General features: G+C 38.8%; 1 protein-coding gene across 23 annotated transcripts in view; it reads right to left on the reverse strand.

Moving 5' to 3' along the window:
- The window catches only part of DTNA (dystrobrevin alpha), a 255,612-nt gene that overhangs the window by 56,231 nt on the left and 175,847 nt on the right, over positions 1 to 23,534 (reverse strand). For 7 of the 23 annotated variants that reach the window (XM_029921418.1, XM_029921412.1, XM_029921423.1 and 4 more), the window contains exons 7-11: positions 21,504 to 21,658; positions 15,539 to 15,644; positions 14,128 to 14,294; positions 11,671 to 11,795; positions 7,035 to 7,118 (exon numbers count right to left, since the gene is read on the reverse strand). In XM_029921418.1, the coding sequence (XP_029777278.1) occupies positions 7,035 to 7,118; positions 11,671 to 11,795; positions 14,128 to 14,294; positions 15,539 to 15,644; positions 21,504 to 21,658 (637 nt within the window). Of the gene's footprint in view, positions 1 to 5,251; positions 5,342 to 5,412; positions 5,700 to 7,034; positions 7,119 to 9,218; positions 9,228 to 11,670; positions 11,796 to 14,127; positions 14,295 to 15,538; positions 15,645 to 21,503; positions 21,659 to 23,534 lie in introns of those variants that run through there. The other 16 variants (XM_029921417.1, XM_029921422.1, XM_029921420.1 and 13 more) reach the window with 5 other exon arrangements.

Here is a 23,534-nt window from a genome sequence, read left to right on the forward strand (position 1 = left end):
ACTCTTTCTAAACGAAATGGATCAAGAACTTAGAATTGATAGGAGAAGCAGGTTTCACCTAAACCTTGGCTCTATAAAGACCTTTCATGTGAAGTATTTTCACCAGAATTTCTTTTGTGACTCCCAAGGAGCTCAAGGAAGGAAAGCAAAGTGAAAAACTTCTCCTGAGCTGTAGGGAGAATAGCAACAATATATAGTTTGTCATTTCTTCAAAGCAATATACACTCACCATATTTTGTGGAATATGTTAGATTTTTAAACTTCCATTTTGTAGCTTGGCTGTTTGTGTGGTCATATTCCAATTCATATTGGGCTTTGGGATCAGGCACATTAAAACCTACATTCTTCCCATGAAATGATGCTTTTGGCATTCAGTGTGCAAGACTGCAACATAACTTGCACATAACTCTATTGGTAACAGCCTCTCTTTCTACATGCCTTGTTCTCAAATCAAAATGTGTCCTTCCTTTTAACTTCTATAGCTGGGAACTACTTACAACTCCTCTTGACCATGTACAATAAATCTTTTGTAATCTGAGTCCCAAGGTAAAGCAGGTCACCGTCTCTAAAACTCTATGTACACATATCTCTTTTAATTGTTTATTTTTTTCCACCAGGTTCTTGGCTTTGTATAAGTTCATTCTTCTGTGCACACACTAACATTAATGGGTATGGTGACAATCATATCCTGGAGGGTAAGACAAGGTAAATTTTGAAGTTTATGTGTTCTTCTGGAAGAAAAAAAGGCAGGAAATATTCCTCAAATTTTTTTTCTAAAAAAGTTTCTGTGTTCTCACTAATTCCTTTACAGACTTCTGGAAAACAGGACCTATAAAAATAATGGCCTTTCCCAATTTTTTTCATATGCACACATACAATGATACAATGAGTTCAGGAATGATAGAACAAATTCAAAATGTCTCATATTTATTTATTTAAAACTCCCCCTTGGGTTTGAAGGGTGACAACTGATGTCAGAATTTAGCTTAAGTGCAAACATTTTTGGGGTGTTCTAAGGTAAAATAATCACACACAAATGTCCCCTGGGTTTTTGCTTAAACCTGAAATATGGTTTTAAAAGTCACTTTTGCTTATGCTGTTACTGTATTAGCTCTGGCCAAATATTTTTTCTTTTATTAAACAATAAAATAAAAGAATTTAAGTGAAAGTCCTAGATGCAGTCTCATGGAGCAACAGTATTATATAAGCAAATGATGTAAGGTAAAATAATTCTTATCGCAATGGTTAAATGGAAAATGGTATTTAAATAATGGCAAATTAAAAACAGATATTTTCATCTTTATTGATTTTAAATAACTGATAAACTTGTGTGATGTTCAGACAGGTGAAGCATGAGAATTGGTTCCTTCTTAGGTAACTAACTGTTGATTGTGAATAAAATTTTGCTTCTCATGTATATATGTAGACACTCACACATATATATGGGTATATCCATACATGTATGTGTGTACACTCACACTTAAAACATATATGTTCATAATATATATGAACATTTCATGTGCATATTCACATATGTGTTATATGTGCATATGACATTGTCTATGTCAAAACTTACTGAATTGTGCACTTATTTTAAATATATTCATTGAATTGTATGTCAATTATATCTCAGAAAAGCTGTTTTTTATTTAATTGCTTCTCACTATTATTAACACAGGCTAGTAACAAGGGAATTAAACTAATTTAAAAACCATAAAAAAATGCCCACAAGTCCATTTTGTCAAGATAATTTCTGGAAAAAATCTGTTTTCCTTTCCTTTTCTAGCTTCCCATATCTGAGATCTGATACAAACTATCTGCCACAGACAAATCCACCAACAAGCATTAAAAAATAGCTCAGTGTTTCAGCAGGAAAATTAGTTGTAATCAACTCAGGCTGGCATGAAAGCTGAATCATCTTTTAAGCAGGTACCATGGAGGAAATAATAAGAATTCGCGGGTCGTATTTGGTTCACTACATTTACTATGTTGTTCCCCCAGACATCATCAAGCTGGGTCGATCGGATTATAGTCAGGAGAGCATCTGGGAAAGTGTGCTGGGGAGAGGGCATGCACAGAGAGAACTAAAGCAGCTTCAGGAAGAGAATAAAGGTTACAGAAGGGCGGAAGGGAGGTGACTGCAGGCGTAATCACGCACTAATAGTTTTATATGGAAATAGAGTGGAGTGTGAAGACCAGTCTTGCTTCCGGTTTGAAAAAAAGCTAGTGTATTAGTGGAGCTCTGGGGCTACATGGAATAAAGAATTAACTGTAAAGAGCAATTATTTCATATTTCATGAAATTTCAGTCAACATAAACAAGAGTGAAGAAGAGTGAAGAAATCTTCAGAGTGGTTGGTGTATAAGTTTATCGATTTTGTGATGCTGATTTATAACTGTATCTATTTTCCTGACTGGAAAGGATGGGTTTTAATCTTAGAAAAAATTAATCATGGAGAAAACGTTGATTTTCAGAAGCCAAGGCTGAATTCAATGCCTCAATTTTATTTCACTTCACCTTTGATTACCAAAGCACAAATGCTTAAAATTTAGTGTGAATGTTTTAAGTCTGATGAAAAAAATTTAGGTTGTTAGGCAAAGAATCTTCGGGTAAGCAAAGTGTTCAAAACTGAAAAAGACACAGTGGATTAGCCGTTTTGGGGTTGGAAACCCAAACGAATCCACCAACTGACCAACCAGTCAACCAACACATGTCTCACAAATAAATGCTGCTTTATTGGGAAAAATCCAGATTTGGGGCATGGTTGCAGTGGGTGGTGTGCCTTCCCCAGGCACACAACTGCGTCTATTATAGTATTAGTTATTAACCAAATGTCATTGTGACAAAACAGAAAACAGCATATTAGATTGTGTTTGACATGCTCTATGAATCATAACCAATTTTCTGATACTTGGGAGAGTGACAAGATGTGGCTATATAAATAATGGCCAAAGTGATTTATGAATGGCTACTAAATTAGAGGTTGCATTTGTGAAAATATCTGTGAAACCTTTAAGAGATGGTCCTAAAATTGGAGGTATCATTTTGTCTCTCTCTTTCTCTCAAACATAAATAAACATCAAAAAAAAGTAAAAAAAAAAGGGGTGCCTGGGTGGCTCAGTCAGTTGAGCATCCAGGTTTGGCTCAGCTCATGATCTCGTGGTCCATGGGTTCGAGTCCCATGTCGGGCTCTGTACTGACAGCTCAGAGCCTGGAGCCTGCTTTGGATTCTGTGACTCTTTCTCTCTCTGTCCCTCCCTCACTCTCATTCTGTCTTTCTCTCTCAAACATAAATAAACATAAAAGAACATTAAAAAATTGGAGGTAAAAGAATGTAGACATTCAAACTTTTACAATGTCCTTGTTGTGGCTAATAAAGAAGGTGGCCAGAAGTAAAAAAAAAAAAACTTATTTTATATAGGCAAGGACTGACTTTCTCCCACAAATGAGGCAAGGATTTTGACAAGGTAATTGGAACTTTACCAAGGGGGAAAAGTTGGCAGATATGCAGGGGCTGAAGGTGGCCAAGGGGAGAAGGGACCTTTGGGTCTGGCAATACTACTTGCAGTAATGACAGTCCATCTTTCATAAGCTTAGAAAATGTTTCTGCCACCACACATGGCTCTTGGAGCTCTTTTCCTAGGGGTGGTGATAGACTTCCATTGATCCAACGTTTTTTCCCTTAAATTGATGCATTTATGAGAAAATAATCTAGGTTTAGGGATATGGTTATGATCAAAAAAATGAATGAGGTGAATTAGCTTATGAATTATGTCCTTTGACCCACTTTGTACCTAACTGCACACACACGCACACACATGAAGACATCAAAAGTTTAAGGGAGAGTGCCTTTGAGAATTTCCTCTTTTCTTTTACATAAGGGAAAAGCAAATCAAGTGCGCAACTAGCAAGGGAAATAGGAACAGGGGCTGCGACAGACGGTGGTGGTGGCCAGAGCTATGCACTCGTAAATCTGTGTGAGGTGGATTGCTAGGGTGTCCACAGACTTCAAAGATATACCCTAGAGCCTTTTGAAGATCAGAGTGGTATGTAAGCTTGTAAAGAACTCTAAGTAAGTAATTCCAGGAGTTTGTACACAGGATTCTCAAGTGGTGATTTCAATTCATCCTTGCCCTGCTTTATCTTTCTCAAATCTGTCACAATATGAAAGACCAAAAACTCAGGCTAAAGTATCCGTATGTCATAGCTCCCTAATTTCCTAACGCTGCCTTAACACTGGCCAACGCCATTCTTGGCTTGCTTAAATTTTAGGTTTTATCAGATTTTTAAAAGGGCAGTTGAGTTGGGGCAGGAGGGAGGGCAGAGCTCTAGGTCATACTTGTTTGGTTCAGTTCCAACTGTAGGAAGAATAAGACCTTTAATTTATGCCTACATTTGGCATGATGGGTTTCCACCAACTTTTGTGTATGGACGTTGTTAAGAAACAAACCGTGGGTCACCAACCAGCATTATGAAGTGATAGAAATTAAGCATTGAGAGCATGAAATTTGTTTTGAAATTGTTAAATAGGAATCAGGGGCGCCTGGGTGGCTCAGGTAAGTGGTCGACTTCAGCTCAAGTCATAATCTTGTGGTTCGTGGATTCAAGCCCCATGTTGGGCTCTGTGCTGACAGCTCAGAGCCTGGAGCCTGTTTCAGATTCTGTGTCTCCCTCTCTCTCTGTCCCTCGATCACTTGTGCGCTCTCTCTCTCCCTCTCTCTCTCAGCAATAAACATTAAAAAGTTAAAAATATATTGGAATCAGACTTCCTGACCTGGAGGAAACGTGGCCCAGGCTTAGTGGGATAGTAGATATAAATTCTCAAGTTTTTTACTACAATATGGTCCAGCCATGTGACATTGTCCTGGTCTTAACGCCATTAGTGCTAAAGATCATTCCAAGAGGCTCTTTGATACAAGAATCTATGAAATCATCAACTGGGGTCTTGCAAACTATGCAAAAGCAGAGTTTCAGCCAAAGAAGAAGATCCGGGGTGGTACTCTTCCTATGTATGCATCTCATGTATACTGGTATGAGGCTGTGAAATCAATAACAAGCAGGAAAGAGAGGAAGGAGCTGAGAAGTCCAGCTCGAGTTGAAAATTCTCCATGGAATCTCATGAAATCCCAGAAGACTTCTACATCTCTACTAAGACATACTAAAAGAGGATTTTAGTGATGGAGGAGAACAACTAGCAGTCTAGGGACGGAACAACTAGCTATGATTAGTGATTGAGCACAGCGATACTGACCGTGCGCCGTGGTCAAGCTCATTTACATACAGCTTTATGAGTGAATGCTCTTCAGCCACAGGGCTGGATGCACTCATCCCCTCAGGTGACCTGAGTGATGCAAACAATTAGACCTCATTAAAACCTTCCACGGACAGAGCAAGGCCCACTCAGAGAGGAAAGACATTCAATGTACACAGCTTTATTGAACAGCACCCTCAAAACAGAAATCAGAGGCTAACCTCTGTTGTGATAGAAAGAACTGCAATCTTTAAATAACGTATCTGTGGTTCACAGAGAACATTCCAAAAGGACTGAAAATGGGAGAAAAGGAAAATGATCGTAGTTTGGGTTAATGGTACCACGCACCCTGGAGGAACCAGAACAGCTCAAAGTATAATAGGGATATTTTAGAGGAGAGGAAGCCATGTTATCCATCTAGACGCATCCACCATAAGCACCGTCCGAGCTGAAATGATATAAAACGACCTTCAGTAAGGATGGGGTCTAGTTCTGCTTGACATTTGCAGAATGCAGGGTTTCCTAACAAAAGCACATCTTAACATCGTGGCAGATCTTCCCTGGATAGATGTACAGACTCGTGTGTCTTATAAACTTTCCAGTTTGTGATTTTGTCTTGGAAAAGATGGTTGAATGTGCTTGTGGTTTTGAAAAGGAGCGCTAAAAGGAACACGCCGGGCCAAAACTGTGTTATTTCACTGGGGGTGTTCTGCAGTTCAAGTGCATCTTCGTTTCCACTTGTTACAGACCTGCTTAATTTGGAGGGGGCAATACCACCAACTACAATATTCTATTCATTATGCTAATTACAATTATGGGGAACATCATCTCCCGGTCCTGCTGATGGGCAAATACAGGAACTCAGGGAAAAAAATCAGCAGTGTTCTGAGTCTCATTGTCTGCACACCCTCACGTGAATGTACCAGGATATTATAGTGAAATTGGTACCTCAGAAATGTCGCCAGGGGAAAAGGCTAATTATGTTCATTTTATGAAACATGAGGTTTTTTCTTTTTTTTTTTTTTTCCTGCTGAAAGGCATTTGAAATCTTATGTTCATTACTCACTCCACTTCTCCTTACCTTTGTTTCTGTTTTCCTGTGAGCTTCTCCATGTATTTATAAAATAAGTTCCTGGTACTTTACTGGTGAGATTTGATCAAATGATTTGGAATATCTCTTGACCCTGTGCATTTATCAAGCTAGTCTGAGAAGTATTTGCTTCACCTGTTCTTTGCTCACATGGGAGTAAATCTTTGTATAAAAACAGGAGTCACTTTTTAAAAAGTTCTTACTATCCCTGAAATCACTTATGTGGAAAGTATACTTCCAAGTTTGGTCTTCAGCCTCTAGTCTCAGGAACTCCAGAGATCACCAAATTTTGAGATGAGATTATACAATGTTTCAGAATATATATAATAAATTTCCCATTGCATCTTGAAATTCCAATTCCCTGGCTTAAATGGGCCATTCCAAGTGATTTAAAGGTGATTTTTTTCAATGAGATGGAATACATGTGTGTTGGTCATAAAATTTAAACATACCCCACATTCTTACTGTGGGTGAATCGTAAACGCAAGTTTGCTGATGTGACATTAATCCCCAAAGTCACCCCAGCCATTTTCAAAAGCATCCACATGAGTGAAAACTCGTGACACATATTTAAAAACTAGTTTCTAACAATAATCTTCCACACTTGGCTTACATTAGAATAATTTTCCTTAACCCAGAATTAGGGGTCATCACCAAAGAGAGGGCTTATTTCATAATAAGATCAGAACTTACCTCCTGGTAATGAAAGGACTTCCTGAGGAGGGGACAGAGTGGGAGAAGAGGGTGTCATTCATGCTGGTTACAGGTCTGGGTGGCCTAAAATGAAGTATAGTGCAGATGGAATGTTAAAACAAGCAAAAGTCACAAGTTAAAAACTATCCATCATCTCTCCAGGAAAAGAGCTGCAACGATCAGAGATCTATCATATCCAGGATCAACACAAAATTTTGCATTTTGCAGTGAAATTATTTAGGTGTTCTGGGAAGTTACATTTCCTTGAAAATGTGGAATTTCCATTAAACATTAGGAGGAAGACCTCTGGATGTCATAGGAATACTTATCTGTGAGCTTTGAGGCTTGCTGTTTCACTGAGTCACATGCTTGAATGGAGCAAGGACTCAAGACAGCTTTAGGCCCACTGTCTTCTAAAAGAAGAAGCTCTGAAAAATTAATGATAAGCAGAATCTACATCCTCTTGGAAAGCAGAGGATTCCTGGGGCTTCAGAAGCTTTTCCTGGGCTCCACATGACAACGGCCCTTTCTCAATATCCCTGGTCTGGAGTGACCCAGTTGCAAAAGCATACCATGCTTTATTTGTTCTTTGTTCTATGAGAAGATGCCATCAAGCACCACAGGATTTAGTGAGTTTCTGTTATCTGGATGTTCTATATAATAGGGCACATAGTGCAAGTCATCCTATAAACTTCAATTCTTTTCATATGATGAGAGAAAGAAAATAGGGTTCAGTATTTCTCAGAATTGTACATGGCCTCAAACCCCAACTGCACAGGGTCTGCCATTCCAATAGTATTTTTCATTATTGCCTGTCATTCTGTCCCTATCACTAATGTCTTGGTTCAGGTAAATGATAGAGCTAAGATGCCTATCTCATCTCCAAGTGGTTTTTAGTCTTATGTTAGGTTCATTGGAATATGTTCCATGAGATGGGATTGAGAGTTCAGATTATGGGCATCATTTTGAGTCAGAGGACATTTTGATCTCAGTGTAGTTCTATCTTTGAGTTACATGGTGCAGAATTTTTGAACATTAGATATTAATCACAGTAACCTACAGAATCTAGTTGTGTTGGCTTGATCAAGAGACACATCTGTAATGGTTTAGTTTCTACCTTAGGGAACCAAAGTTGGTTTTGGATTCCACAATGGAGAGATCCTGGGGAAAAGAGAGACTTGTTTCTCACTGTGGGTTTAAGGGAATGGAAGTGATGCTATACGGTTTTAAAGTTGTCAACATTACTTGCAAAAATTCACTGAAACTTTTGGTTCCTCGTACTTGGTGCTAAACAGTGTTGTAAGATTTTTAAAGATATTATTTGTTGGATGAGGTCAAAATAGCAGCTTAGCTATTTCATCTACTCTAAACATATTTGCTAAGTTTTGAAAACTATCTTAGTGTTTTGCATTGGGTTGTGTCTTGGACACATGAGGCTAGTTTGAAACTAATTCTACCTTGAGCATACACTTTCATTTTATAAGAAGGATATTTATTTTATACAAATGTCCTATGTGATTTTTGAAAAGTTAGGTAAGTCAGATTTTAAAACAGTAAGAAGAATGAATTTCTGCATTTTAACTCTGCAAGAAGTTGAAATTATCCACTTGACCAATATTTCTGGTTTTTCTGTTTTAAATTTCTCCTTTGTGCTCTAGCTCCAGGAAATGAGAAAACAAATAGAGTTGGAATGCTAGCCTAGTAAATTTGCTCTATAGAACCTGGCCACTGCAAAGCTGAAACTGCAGTTTCTAGTAAATGGCTTCATGTTTCAGGTTCATCGTGCAAATGTTGAACTTGGGACACAACTATAACTAACCTTGGCACCAAATGGTGCCTGTCAAAGGGATTGAGGTTCTTATTTCCTCCATAATTAAATGAGAAGTTACTTTAATAAATAGGTCACATTGGGAACTTTAAACATATTTATTCTTATGAAAAAGAAATAGCTCCACAAGATAAAGTCACAGAGATCAACTACAAAATTTTCCCTGTGGACAAGATCTTCACCAAGGACATTTTTATAAAATTGGTATTCATCTTATGAATGGAAAGTGTTCAGCTTAAGGCAGAATTACTTTTAAACTGGCCTCATGTTACTCACTTGCTTTGTATCTCATAACCATAATTCCAAGTGGAATTATAAGTCTTTACAAGCACACAGGGGACCCTTAAACTACTTACCAAGTATCACTTTTGGCAGCAAGAAATTGAATAGAATAGAGACTGTTAATCATGGTAAAATTGATGAGAAATACAATAGCTAAGAACAAATGCCAAAATACCAAAATGTCACTACTTAAGTAGCCTTATGGATCTATGATAATTTAGAATAGTTAAACAACAGCATATTTTAAAATTAGAAGTCTTGGTTAGCCCCATCCAAAAAACAAAAAGAAAAAGCCATGGATATCTATTTAGGACAAAGACATTTGAAGAGTAAATTAGAGAAAAATGTCTAAAGTTAAAAACAGAAAAAAAATTCTGGTCTAATATAGATGGGACATTCTGCATGTAGAATTTTTTTATGGCATTTCAATAATTAAATGTTTTTCACAATTTGCATTTTAAAATTAAGACATTCACCCTGGAAGATATATTATCATTGAGTATAGATCACTAATTTGATTCAAGGACTATTTGGAGAATCTGGTTAAATATATGGAACTTTTCTCAGAAAAAGGCACATTAGTGGAGAATCTTAAGAATTTTAAGAATTTGAGGCAGTGAACCCTCAAAACACACTTGGGAACAAACCAGACAGAACCTTGTAGTATTTACACAAAGGCAACTCTTCAAGAAACTCAAATTGTTTAGAGATTTCCCTCAGTTAGTTCACTGAATAACACATCAGATCATATTACCACTATAAAGTTAAAGATGTGTTTACTCATTAGTCAATTAAATGACACACACACACACACACACACACACACACACACACACACACCAGGCCAGAGCATGACTGGGTGCAGGCTCTGTGCCAGGTAATACTGCAGTGTGACTCTGCCTCACTTCCTAATTTTATCTCCAAATGGGAGGGAGCATTCTAATTCTGTTCTACTGCAAAACTCTTAGAGTCAGGCTGTTCACATCCATTCTCTCTCTATTTTCCTTTCACCCATCAGCTCTGATTGAACGTTGTTCTTTGGGGTGAAACTCTTAGCCAGGCTGGTGGGAAGTGACTCCATGGCAGAGCTCAGAGAGCATGGACGTGCTTTCACTTACTTTTGTTCATTTATTGAAAACTTCGTATTGTCTCTGGCTATCGGAAGAACAGTTGAGGTCTTAATAAGAATAGCTTAATAAGGTAAATAAATCTGGGATACTCTCCAGATTTATTTACCTCTGGCTTATTTAAGGCTTATTTTTAGGATCAAAATTTCCAAAAATTTGTTCACCACATTCTACAGAATTGGCTTATGTTAGTTTTTTGGATGCTTAGCTCATGCTGGCAACAAAAGCCTCCAGCTGTACGTATTGCTGAAGGCAGTGACCCCTCAAAACACCCTTGGGAGCAAACCAGACAGAGCCTTGCAGTATTTACATGAGGCCATAGACATGTCACAGCACAAATCATTTGACGGTATCTGCTTAGATCCATCAGAGGAAAGAGTTACTGCTTGGATCCATCATGGCGCCTTTAATGGGTCATGTTCTGAACTGCCTGAAGCATGACCTTTGTACTGGTGGATTCCTAATCTTGATAGGTCTGATCAGCCCCCCTCTGGATGTCCACATGAAAACATAGGCCCTGCAGTGCAGGAGGTCTTGCTGAACTGTGTAAAACAAAAAGGAGTTTGTATAAAGGGGAGCCACCTTTTCTAGAGTCTTTTCTGACATCCCCGTGACTACATAATTCCTAACTGGGCACAGACACAGATGATGCACTTGTTTCTTCTTTTGAGCCCAAGATAACACCAAGAAAGAAATACTTTCTTCTACCTAAGCTTCCCCTGTTATCTGAACATGCAGGCCTGAGAGAGGCTCCAGGGCAAGAGGCTTCTAGGAGGTGGGAAGAATTGGTGGTAGCACCATTTCCTGGCCCACCCACCCTCTGCCCACCAAACTCACAAATACTTTGGAGAAACAATTTTTAAAGTCTATTTTTGGATGTTCTGATGAATTTTACCACCAACCCTCCCTCTTCAACCTTCCCATGCATGGGTCATGATTCTTCTAACATTGTGTAGTTTAGGATAAGACAACAATTTCTAGATTTGCTGACATCTTTAAGATGACTGGCTCTGCAGATGAATGTGACAAAGAGCTTTTATTTGGGGACTCAAAGCACATATGATATTAAGGTTTGGTGTGTCTTAAAATTTTCCTTAAATTAATCCCATTGATAATTAATGTCCAATTGTAAAAAGTCTCACATCTATATTTTATAATGATGCTTTCTGAATATTTTTGACCTATACATGACTTACATTAGTGTTGCATACTTTGCTTGCACATCAAGACAGAGGTACTGTATACCCCTACAATAAAAATTATAATCACATTTTCACTTTCTTTTTTTTTATTAAAATTTAAAACATGGCCCCTGACAATGGCTATGAATTTGCCTTTGTATGGATGTGGACATGTGTCAATGAAGAAAAATGTCCTTTCATCTTTCAAAGATACTCACACGATATGGGCCAAGTTGAGTGGCTTCTCAGGCTGGTCAGGGAACATGGGGTGCAAGGGTTCACGGCTGGAAGCGCAGCTCAGAGACTTGCTTAATGCATTAGTTAGCTTCTTAGCAGGTGATTTCTGGAAGAAGAAAGGTAGAAGTGACAATAACTAATATTTATACAGTATTTTATGAGATGATTTGCTCTCATAATAGATGTTCATTCACTCACTCATTCATTCTTTGGTTTATTCATGAAACTTCCTTGAGTATCTACTCCGAGTCAGGGAGTTTGCTCAATGCTGGGACTACAGTGCTGGGGACAAGCCACCAGAGCGCCTGCCTCCTGCGGCTTAGTGTTAGCAAATGCTGTGATAAATGGAAGCAGTCATTGTGCATGGGACCTCTGAGCTGGGACTCAAGGGACCGGCAGGAGTCCTTCTGATCAAAACTCAGGGGATTGAGAAGGTAATTCCAGATGGAGGAAGAAAAGACCCCACTCTGGAGAGGAAAGCAGAAGGCAGGTCATTGACATCCTTTTATGCCACATCAAGGACTGTGGTCTTTATCACAGACGCAGAGGGAGATGATGAAGAGTTTATATCATAGACGTGACAGGATCAGATGAGATCTAGAAGGATTTGGGGGGAGATAGGAGTGGAAGTAAGAAGATGAGCAGAAGGTTTCACAGGTGTCCAGGTGCAAGATGTTTCAAGTGTGGCTGGATATGTCCAGCTAAAAGTAAAAGTGGAGCTTCAGTCCGAGGCTTTAGGGTTTAAAATTCATGTTCTTTCCAGAGCATCACGATACCTCTTTTTAGTTTAGACTAGTAGGATTTTTCTCTTAAAATCTCATAGCCAAATCTATCAAAAATAATCTACCGCATTTAATAAATCTTCATGGCAATTTTTCCTTTCCATAAGAAGCCACTTACAACTTTCTCTTTCTTTAACACAGAGAGCCCACAAATGGCAATACCCTGAAGTGACTTTGTCTTCATTATTTAAAAGCTAAGTGATAGGGGCATTGTTTAAGAAGTCCTTCTTTGGCTTTTGCAGGAGATGTAATTCTCAGAACACTTAAAACAGCCACAGGCAGAGCTCTTCACCCCCATAAACACTGGAGCCTCTCTATCCTCTTGAGGAGACAGATCCTACTTTGCAAAGATATTGCCTTGTCATGTAATTTTAAGAGTCCACAACCCCTAAGAAAGAGGCTCCTAAATGGACTCTACCATTTACCTAGAACAACAATGAAAAAATGCTTAGTCCTCAACCACTAGCCTTCCAGGATCTGAGATAGAGCAAGTTAGAAAATTGGTAGGATGTTGACCATAGGAAGACAGAGTGTTTTCTCCTATCTTCTGTACTAAATTGTATTTCATGATCTGTGTTAGTACATCCGTCTCCTGCATGTGACATAACCGACATGGGAGGGGCATCTGAACTGGCATAAAGCCTTCAGCAGACGATACCTTAGTGAGGATCTGGTACTTGAATTCAGAATCTGATAGATGCTAAAAAAATGAAGATATTTACACTGAGTGTTTGCTCCCAATAATAATTCCTAGAGAGAACATTCTGATTTAAAATGTATTATCTGAAGATCTCCTTTATACAAAAAGAACAATAAGTTCCTCTTTAATAAAGACTATAGTTTAAATAAAATACAGAAAATACAGAAAAAAACTCATAAAAAGTTTGCATTTTCTTTTAGTGTAGAACTGCTCTAAGAGGGATTGACAGGTCTGATGCTACCTGCAACAAAAACCAATCCATATACAGAGCAAGACTTTCACAGAAGTACAAAGAACAACATTGGGGAACTGATCTTTGAGCACAGCTGAGATATGGGTCAGCCAACTAAACTGCTGAGTCAAATTCCTCTCACGCGTTACATGGAAAGACACTCACATGTTACTTTTGGCAAGTTGGTCACTCATGCTATTTACAAAAAGATGATTTGCTCATATAGACACAATCTCCTCTTCTCCAGAAAAGTAAAAAAAAAAAAAAAAAAGATGAGTGGCTCACACACCTGTCAACTTTACACGCTAGTCATGCACTTAACAGAAGAACTTCAGAAGCTAAGAAAAAAGAAACTAACAATAATTTTTAAGCAATTTCCACAAACACTATAAAGCAAAACTTGGAAAGAGCATTAACTTACTGTGAAACTGAAATTATGTTCCAGAAGGTGCTTGGTCAGTTGTTATCTAAACCAGTACTGAATTGTCTGTATTCTAAGAAGTAACATAGTTTGAGTCTTCCTATATTTTAAGTCTTAGGAAGCTACACTGTATTCAAATACAACAATTAAGAGACCCCAGTGAGGCGGGGGTGGGATGGAAAGGGAAGAAAGGAATGTGAGAGAAGATAGGTTTGCTCCTTAATTCTCTTCCCATCCTTGATGTTCCCGTGTATTCTGAGTGACACGCAGCCAAGTGTAAGTGCTGACTGGACCTTGCCTTACCCATGATGTGTACTCTTTCATTTGATGCTGGTTGCTATGGGAACCACCGGCATGTCCCCTCCAGAAGCAGTCCTGACAGAGCTGGTAATTGTGACACTGTTGGCATCGGTAGCGGAATCCCATCATACTCTCGCTGTGGCAGTAAGAACATTCAACCGGATGGAAGACTAAGCGGGGAAGTAAATGAAGAAAAAATGAGAAAATCAAAGTATGAGCCAGAATAAGGAAAAGTACAGCCTAATGAGAATTGCATTTTTCTGCTGTGTGCCATGATTTCATATGATAGTCAATTTGGGCTGAGAGAAGCATTATGCTTATTCCTGGACTCTCACTATCCTTTTCAAGCATGTGTGTGGAAGGTGCAGGAAATGAAATGGGATGGAGGATAGGTCTTCTTTTAATAACAGATTTCTGTTATGTCCTTCACTCTTTCTACTCCCATCTCATACTCTACAAGAATATAAATTACCCAAACCAACCCGCCTTTCTCCCAAACTGCTCTGTGTTTCTAGGAGACAAGCACAGCTCACTGGAAGACTCAAAAGCACAATGGATGAACACAACTGACTGTCCAATGGGTAGAGAGCAAATGTTAGAGACATGGAGAACGAGAGGGAGAAAAAAAGAGGGAAATGAGGGAGAGTAGAAAAACTGGATGAGAGAACAGAATTAAAAAAAATGGAGTGGCGAATAGGCTTATTTCATGAGTGATATTGCCTCCATTTAACAATTTTTTTTTCTTTCCTGAGAGGCAGATGGACAGGCAGATGACCAAAGAGATGTGTAAATTATCTGAATATGGTTCTAATTCAGGTAGTTCGAGAGACACTTAACTCTCATTGGCAGATAATTTGAATTATAAAGCAGGCAAGGTAAAATACTTGAGATCTGAAACTAACAAATAGTCAGATCCAAGTAACTGTCTACATGTTATTAAGCAATTGCCTTTGGTTACGTTATTATGTGACCACAATCATTGAAAGCTTCCATTTGAAGCATATGACTAAAGATGAGCAAAGTACCATAATCTAATTGTTTTCCATCTCTTCCACCTTTTCTTGCCCAAGTGCCTAGGAGCAGCCAATGCCATGAAGGTCAATATTGGAAATTCATACCTAAAAATTATGTCATAATAATAAAAAATGTTATATTCATTATCAAAATTCTTCTTCTGCTCTAGCACGTCTACAGCCACACATGACTTGTAATTGAGAGGAACACGATGAGATTTAATGAGTTGATGGGATTGACTCTCCAAATTTTGCAGGGAACCTCTAAAGCCTTACTGATCAGGGAAAAATGTTTTTTCAAAACTCAGAATGATTAAATGACCTTGGCTTACTAACTGTAGACTTGCTAGCCTAATTTTAATAATTAAAAAAATGACCGTAGCTCAGTAGTAACTACTCACCATTTTCTACATTTGCCAGTCGATGCAGAAGGGGCAGCCAGACCAGACACTGTGGGGGAGGATCGGACATGAGTGTGTCCAAGAAACCATTTAGGGTGACTTTTTTCTGCATCAAAAAAAAAAAAAAACCCACAAAAATTTAGAACAGAGAATAAGGTGAATTTACTTGCTATCTAAATACCTTTTGCCATTAAAGAAAGAGAACATTCCATTATCCTCTGCTATATGAAGAAACAGAATATAGTCTAACACCTAAAGAGCTGGTTCTAAATTTAAACCATTGGTTGCTTTTCATACTTAAACATACATAGGACTAGATTATCTCCACTGAGGCTGAGTCAGTGTTGTCATAGGGAGAACAACAATCCTGAGAGGGTCGCTTTTGTGTATGAGGGGCAGTATGAAAACAATAGGGAAAGAAAAAGAGTAGACTTGCTCTATACAACTTTACCCTGTCGTGTATCTTAGCACAAACCACAATTCCTATAGTAGTCGCTCAGTCCTCTAAGTTTGTAGGACAACTTCCCTTCTAAACTTCCTCCACTTCTGTAAGTACTAAATACTTCATGGTTAATATGAATGGTTCTTGCCAAACAAGATTAGGAGGAAATCCCGTTAGGAGAGAGCGGCCCTTTGCTGTTAGGAGAGAACAGCCTATAGTTTCAAAAATTCTCTTTTTCTCTTCTTGATATATCTTTCCTCTTAACTCAGTCTGCATCTGTCTGCATTATCCTGGTCCTTTCTGGTGTGGAAAAGGAATGGATTTTAGGTTTCCTTCAAAATGACAAAAATAAGAAGTTATATGAATACATGATAATTTAACAGGATGAATGACAAAAAATAACAGGTTTATATGCAAAAATCAGTATTTTATTTGAAATTCTGAATTATAATATCAGGTGGATGGGGTAGTTTTTTGTTTGCTTACTAGTTTTTTTAAACTTTATTTTAATTCCGGTATAGTTAACATACTGTGTAATATTAGTTTTAGGTGTACAATACAGTGATTCAACAATTCTATGTTACTCAGTGCTTATCAAGAGGAGTGGTACTCTTAAACCCCATCACCCATTTTACTCATTCCCCAACCCTCCACCCCATCTCCCCTCTGGTCACCATCTGTTTGTTCTCCAAAAAAGATCCCAACAAACCAAAGCAATCTTGAAAAAGAAAAACAAAGCTGGAGGTATCACAATTCTAGATTTCAAGATATACTACAAAGCTATAGTAATCAAAACAGTATTAGTGGCACAAAAATTGATACTTCAATCAATAGAACAGAACAGATCGCCCAGGGATAGATTTATATCCTTAGATAAGAAATGAGTTGTGAAGAACTATCACACTTTTTCAAGGCACCTATTCTGCACTAGTCCTTGTAATTTCACACACAAAATATTTTGGTACTCTCTAATTAATTTTTTTTATCACCAGATATTTACAATGGTAGTTTTCCCTCAAAATATTAGATAGTTTAAGTACTATAGGGTAGCAACATTATTGTGAAAATATATTTGTGTAGCGGTGCCTGGGTGGCTCCTCGGTTAAATGTCTGACTGGCTCAGGTCATGATTTCATGGTCTGTGAGTTCCAGCCTCGCATCAGGCTCTGTGCTGACAGTTCTGAACCTGGAATCTGCTTCAGTTTTGGTGTCTCCCTCACTCTATGGCCCTCCCAGCCTCTCTCTTTCAAAAATGAATAAACATCAAAAATAGATACTTATGTAAAGTATAAGTCATGAGACAATATTTTTTAAAAAGTTACCACAATTTGTAGTATCTAAAATAATCCAGTCTCTCAAAATAATTACTTGGAATGGCTTGTCCTTTTTCCAATGAAGCAATGCAAACAGTTTTAAATTTTCATCATTCAAACTGCTGTTATAGCCAGCTTATGAAGCACAAAAATAAACTGGTCTTATTATTTATTTATATTTGTGTTGCCTCTTCTTATACTTCAAATGATCTTATCCATTTTGATCATCATACTGTCTAAAAATCCTTCCGGGAAGTCTCCAAAAATGTTATTATGATTTCAACATATAAAAATCTCTCATCATTGAGGATATATGAAAAATATGTAATAGGGCAGTCTATAAGATATTTCAAAAGGAATTTTGAGCTTTGGTAACATCATATATAAATCATATTGAATATGTAGGTCGTATTAAAATACAAGACAGTCATCAAGGGGCCTGTGAGTGGCTGAGTCAGTTGAGTGTCCAACTCTTGATTTTGGCTCAGGTCAATCTCAATGGTTTGTGAGTTTGAGCCCCACATTGGGCTCTGTGCTGACAGTGTGGAGCCTGCTTGGGATTCTCTCTCTCTCCCTCTCCGCCCCCCTCTCCTCCTCATTCTGCCCCTCCCCCAAATGTGCATGCTCAAGTGTTCTGTCTCTCTCAAAATCAATCAATAAATTTTTAAAAAGTCATCAAGAGAAACAAAAACAAAAATGAACTATTGGAACTATACAAAAATAAAAACCTTTGCAAAGTGAAGGAAACTGTCAACAAAACAAAAAACACAACCTACTGAAAGAGTGAAGATATTTGCAAATAATACATCTGATAAAGCGTTAACATTCAGACTATATAGAGAATTACATCACTGAACACCAAAAAACCAAATAATCTAATTAAAAATGGGCAGAGGACCTGAATAGATATTTTTTCCAAAGAAGATATACATGTAGCCAATAGACACATGAAAAGATGCTCAACATCACTAATCATGAGAGAAATGCAAATCAAAACCACAATGAAATTTCACATCACACCTATCAAATGGTTAGAATCAAAAAGACAAGAAATATCAAGTGTTGGCAAGGATGTGGAGAAAAAGGAAACTTGGGCACTGTTTGGTGGGAATTACACTGGTGCAGCCACTGTGGAAAACAGTAGGGATTAAAAGTTCTATTGAAAATAGAACTCCTGGAGCACCTGGGCGTCTCAGTTGGTTAAGCGTCCGGCTTCAGCTCAGGTCATGATCTCAGTTTGTGGGTTTGAGCCCCGTGTTGGACTCTGTGCTGACAGCTCACTCAGAGCCTGGAGACTGCTTCAGATTCTGTGTCTCCCTCTCTCTCTGACCCTCCCCTGCTCTCTCTGTCTTTCAAAAATAAATAAACATAAAAAAATTAAAAAAAAAAGAACTCCTATATGATTCAGTAATTCCACCAGTGGGATTTACCCAAAGAAAATCAAAACAATTCAAACAGATATATGCACCATTGTGTTTACTGCAGCATTATTTACAATAGCCAAGATACGGAAGCAACCCAAGTGTCCATCCATAGAGGAATGAATAAAGAAGTTGAAAAAAATTAGGTTAATAAATTTGTGTTTTGGATTGATTGACACTATTTTAACAGCTAATTTCAGTTAAAAGGGAAGACTCACTCTTTTTTTTACATTTATTTATTTTGAGAGAGAAAGTGAGGGAGGGCTCATGAGAGGGAGAGGGAGAGGGAGAGAGGGAGAGAAAGAAAGAGGAGGGAGAGAGAGAGAGAGAGAGAGAGAGACAGAATCCCAAGGAGGCTCCTTGCTGTCAGTGCAGAGCCTGACATGGGGTCAGTGCAGAGTCTGATGTGGGGCTCGATCTTACAAATTATGAGATCATGACCTGAGCGGAAATCAAGAGGCAGTCACTTAACTGACTGAACCATCCAGGTGCCCCAAGACTCAGTAACGCTTAAATCAGTAAAGTTCAGTATGACAATCATTTGTCATGTGCCTTTTATGAGAGAGGGAAGCAACCTGTTTAAGATATGAAGATGGTTAAGGTAGGAGGCTTTATGTCTTTTGTGAAAGGCTTCTTGGGGAAAGCGATGTTTGGGCAAGAAAAAGGAGTTGGTGTCAAGAAATGGAGAGGACACTGGGAACAGAGAAGCACAGATTCAGGAAACGGAATGTTTGGAGCAAGAAGGGAGAAAGAGGACTGTGTATGGAGGGCAGACAGGTGAGCTGGAGAAGGACAGAAGTGCTCGCAGAGTCTGGAAGAGAGGGGGCTTCATTCTGCAGGGGATTAGGCTGCGCAGCAGGAGAGTGGCACAGTTAGATGGGCATTGTGAGGGACAGATGATAAGAGACGAAGCTTCTTTCATGTTCTCTCTGTGCATTGTTATTCTGTTGTACTACTGTATGCATTTTGAGGTCTTCTTAAAATGCCTCTTTATAGTGGGGTTCTGAAATAGTTTGGAATGCAATGGGGCATGCACCAAATAAACAAATCCAGAGGACAGAAGACCAGGGTGGAGGTTAATACAGTAGGCCAGGCAACAGGTCCTGATGAGGAAAGACACTGGAGACATGTTTAGAAGCTGAAATGAGCAGGACTTGTGGATGGAAGAGAGCTGCTGGGTGAAGAAGTTGTGTAGAAGGAGCTTAGGTGATAGAACCATTCTGATGTTACCAACTCAAAAGGAAATCTTTAAAAAAAAATTTTTAAGTGTTTTTATTTATTTTTGAGAGAGAGAGAGAGAGACAGAGAGAGAGAGAGAGAGAGAGAGAGAGAGAGAATGAGCAAGGGAGGGTCAGAGAGAGAAGGAGTCACAGGATCTGAAGACAGGCTCCAGGCTCCGAGCTAGCGGTCAGCACAGAGCCTGATGCAGGGTGCGAACCCACGAACCGTGAGATCATGACCTGAGCCAAAGTCAGATGCTTAACCGGCTGAGCCACCCAGGTGCCCTTCAAAAGGAAATCTAAAGGGGAGCATGCTTCCTCTGGGGGCAGAGAGGAGGACCCTAAGCTGGCCTGGGGGTGGGGGAGCAGGAGAGGTCAGAGAGGCTGTCTGGATGAAACAGCATAGGAGCAGAGTTGGCACTCAGGGTATCAAACCGTCCCATCTCTCATGGGTTGTACGGGTACAGTTGTCATTCTACATAAATCCATGACCTGCAGGGACGGCTGAGGCGTTTTTGACCCTCTAGGTCACAAGTAAACAGACTGATGCAGTTTACTAGCTGGGCAGTCAAATGCGGCTTCTCAGTAGCTGCTATGCACTGATTTCTGATTTAATAGATCCTTTTAGAGGACATTCTTGGTTAGTTTGGATTTTTAAAAAATTTTAAACAAACCTTCAATTTGTGGATTTGTAAACTACCATCACATCACACCAGAGAATGGTGCTGGACATTTAGACTTCCTATGTGACTGGACAGATATAAACACAGAAATCCCCAAAGAACTAAATAGCTTCTCTAGGCTAATTTGCACCACCCCCACTTAAAACATGTCACTCAGACCCCTAATGGATCATGTTGTGGGGGATGGACGCAGCTGTGTCTGTCATATTTTGGACCTTCCCGATGGTGTGTGACATGTGCTATGCGATTCTTTTGTTTCCTCTGCTAGACGTTGGAGAAACTTGGCGCTGGCCCAGACGTGTGTTTCAAGTGAGACTGAGTGACAATTTGGCCCCTTTGATAGTGCAGTGATAATAACAGTAATGATGCCTAGGGTATAAGATTGTTGTAAGGATTAAATTGGACAATTCAAGTAAAGAACTTAACATGGTGCCTGGCTCATGGTCAGGAGCCACCAGTTATTATTTTCCAGGTATGCTGAGTTTAGTTACTGGTTCAATTTTGTTTTTTTTACATTTATTTATTTTTGAGAGACAGGGAGAGGCAGAGCACGAACAGGGGAGGGACAGAGAGAAAGGGAGACATAGAATCCGAAGCAGGCTCCAGGCTCTGAGCTGGCAGTCAGCACAGAGCCCGACTTGAGGCTGCTGGAACCCTCCAACCATGAGATCATGACCTAAGCTGAAGTCGGCCGCTTAACCCACTGAACCACTCAGGCGTCCCTAGTTACTGGTTCTGAGGTCAGTTGTCAGAGACCAGAGGTGCGCTAAGTTTATCACGAAGAAGAATTTGTCTAAGTAGTGACTTGAAGTAACATACAGAAGAACAACTACTGTTTGAGAGATATTTCCTTAAACATGTCTCCTGGCCGCCCTTCAACACCTACCTGTTGAGAGAAGCAGGATCTAGCTGACTGTTCCGTGTAACCAAATGAAGGACCTTCGAAAACCGCCGTGGGTAGTTTGAGAACTTCCCGCAGGAACTGATCGTATCGCCCATAAACCATCACCCCACTGGAGTCAGAAATCATTGAGAAGATATCTGATGGAAGGAAAAAGAGAGACATTTGTTCATCATGTACACACACCCCACTGCTCCAGGGCACCATATTTGCTGCAAATACCTGAAAATATAGCAGAATGAGTAATTTTCTATGAAAGAATAACATAAAGGCTAATTGTTATGTTGAAATATTCATGGCATCATGTTTCCTTTGGTGTCTTTTTGTAGCTGACTCTGGAACACAGCATTATGTTGGATAAAATTAGCATATTTTGATAAGATAGAGAATATCACATTTTTATTTTGAGGTCAATTATCAACTCATACAGCACTCAATGGAAAGAATTCTTGTAGATGTGAGGAATGTGCTGACTTCATTGAAACACACAATGAACATGTACTACAACATTGGGGGTGTGTATGTATCTAGCTAGCTAGCTATTTACCCATCTATATTATCACAAAAACCTTTGAGTTTTGGTTTAAGGTATTGAAAAATGAAGGTTGCAATGGGGATAAGGATGTAATGAAAACACTTGATTAACTTCCCACAGAGGCAGAAAACTTTCTATAAATCACAGTGTTCTGGGTGGAAGGCACTTGATTTACAGGGAAGGGTCACTTGACTCATGCATTCTAGGGGAAGCCTGGCCCTGGGGAAGATCAATGAGGTAAAGTCAGAGTCCTGGACAGAGTCTGTGTCTTCATTGAACCTCTGTTCTTCCGTTTCTGCCGCTATGGGCACTTAGGGAATATTAATGGTATAATTTCTCAAGGTATTTTATAATTCCTCTTTGGAAGTCACTATGGGAATGAAAGCGTCTGCCTGCGAGACTGTAACCAGGAGGGTACAGCTGTTGGGATAAACTGTTGTAAGTTCAATGTGCTGCCCTTGTTCAGTTTGGGCTTCATGTCTAAAGGTCAGAAGGGAGTCTGGGGACATGGTTTCCACACTGCGGTCAGTTGTTAAGTACATTACAGGCTTCAGCTGGATTATGTTTTGAGGCTGTGAATTGACTTATTTCCTTCAAATACTCTAGTTCTAAAGGATTTCTACTGTTTTAAGTAGCTTATCAATTACAAGGCTAAAGAAAATTTACCCAAGCAACAAAACTAATGTTTTCATCTGCCTTCACATCTGTTAACTTGGTGAATTTTATCTCTTATGTTTCACTATAACTGGTAAAAAAAAAAAAAAGAAGAAAAGAAAAGAAAAAAAATTGCCAACAGCAAAGCACTCTTAGGTAATCCCATATACAGAAACTCAAGAATTCCAAAAAAAAAAAAAAAAAAAAGGAAAAAGGAAACCCAGGGAAAGTAAGTGGACTTTCTTATCGGAGGGACCATCTTATGTGCTTTTAGGCAGGTTGGATAACTATAATTGGGTCACCCTGACGATCTTCTGGGCTTCATCTTTGTAGACCAGGACACATTTTTGAAAAGTAGCCTAGGCCTTTCAAATTTCCCACTGAAAAATTTTAGATAACATTTCTAACTAGAGCCAAGGGAGAAAGAGTACCAACACTGACCTTTCACAAACTTGAAGCTCATATTAAACTCGTTTGGGTTGATGAAATTTTGCTAAGCAATAGCTGAACGAGGGCTAGGTCCCTAGGATCAAAGGGAAGTGGCTGTTAATGGCCACTCTGGTTTTTAAAAATAAATAAGGAAACTCTGAGGAAGCTATCAAAATGAGGTATTTGTACCTGAGTTCTGGGCTCTCTGTTTTATATATATATGCATTGTTATACATACATACATATACATATGTATTTAGCTATGTATACTATGTAATATGCTGATAGTATGTAATATATGTGTATGTAATAAAATAGGAGGCTACTTCAAAGACTAAATTAATTAATCAATGAAAAGCATACAGATGTAAAGGACACAGAATATTGCTTGGCTAGTA

This window comes from Suricata suricatta, chromosome 14, assembly GCF_006229205.1.
Source record: "Suricata suricatta isolate VVHF042 chromosome 14, meerkat_22Aug2017_6uvM2_HiC, whole genome shotgun sequence".
NCBI lineage: Eukaryota > Metazoa > Chordata > Mammalia > Carnivora > Herpestidae > Suricata > Suricata suricatta.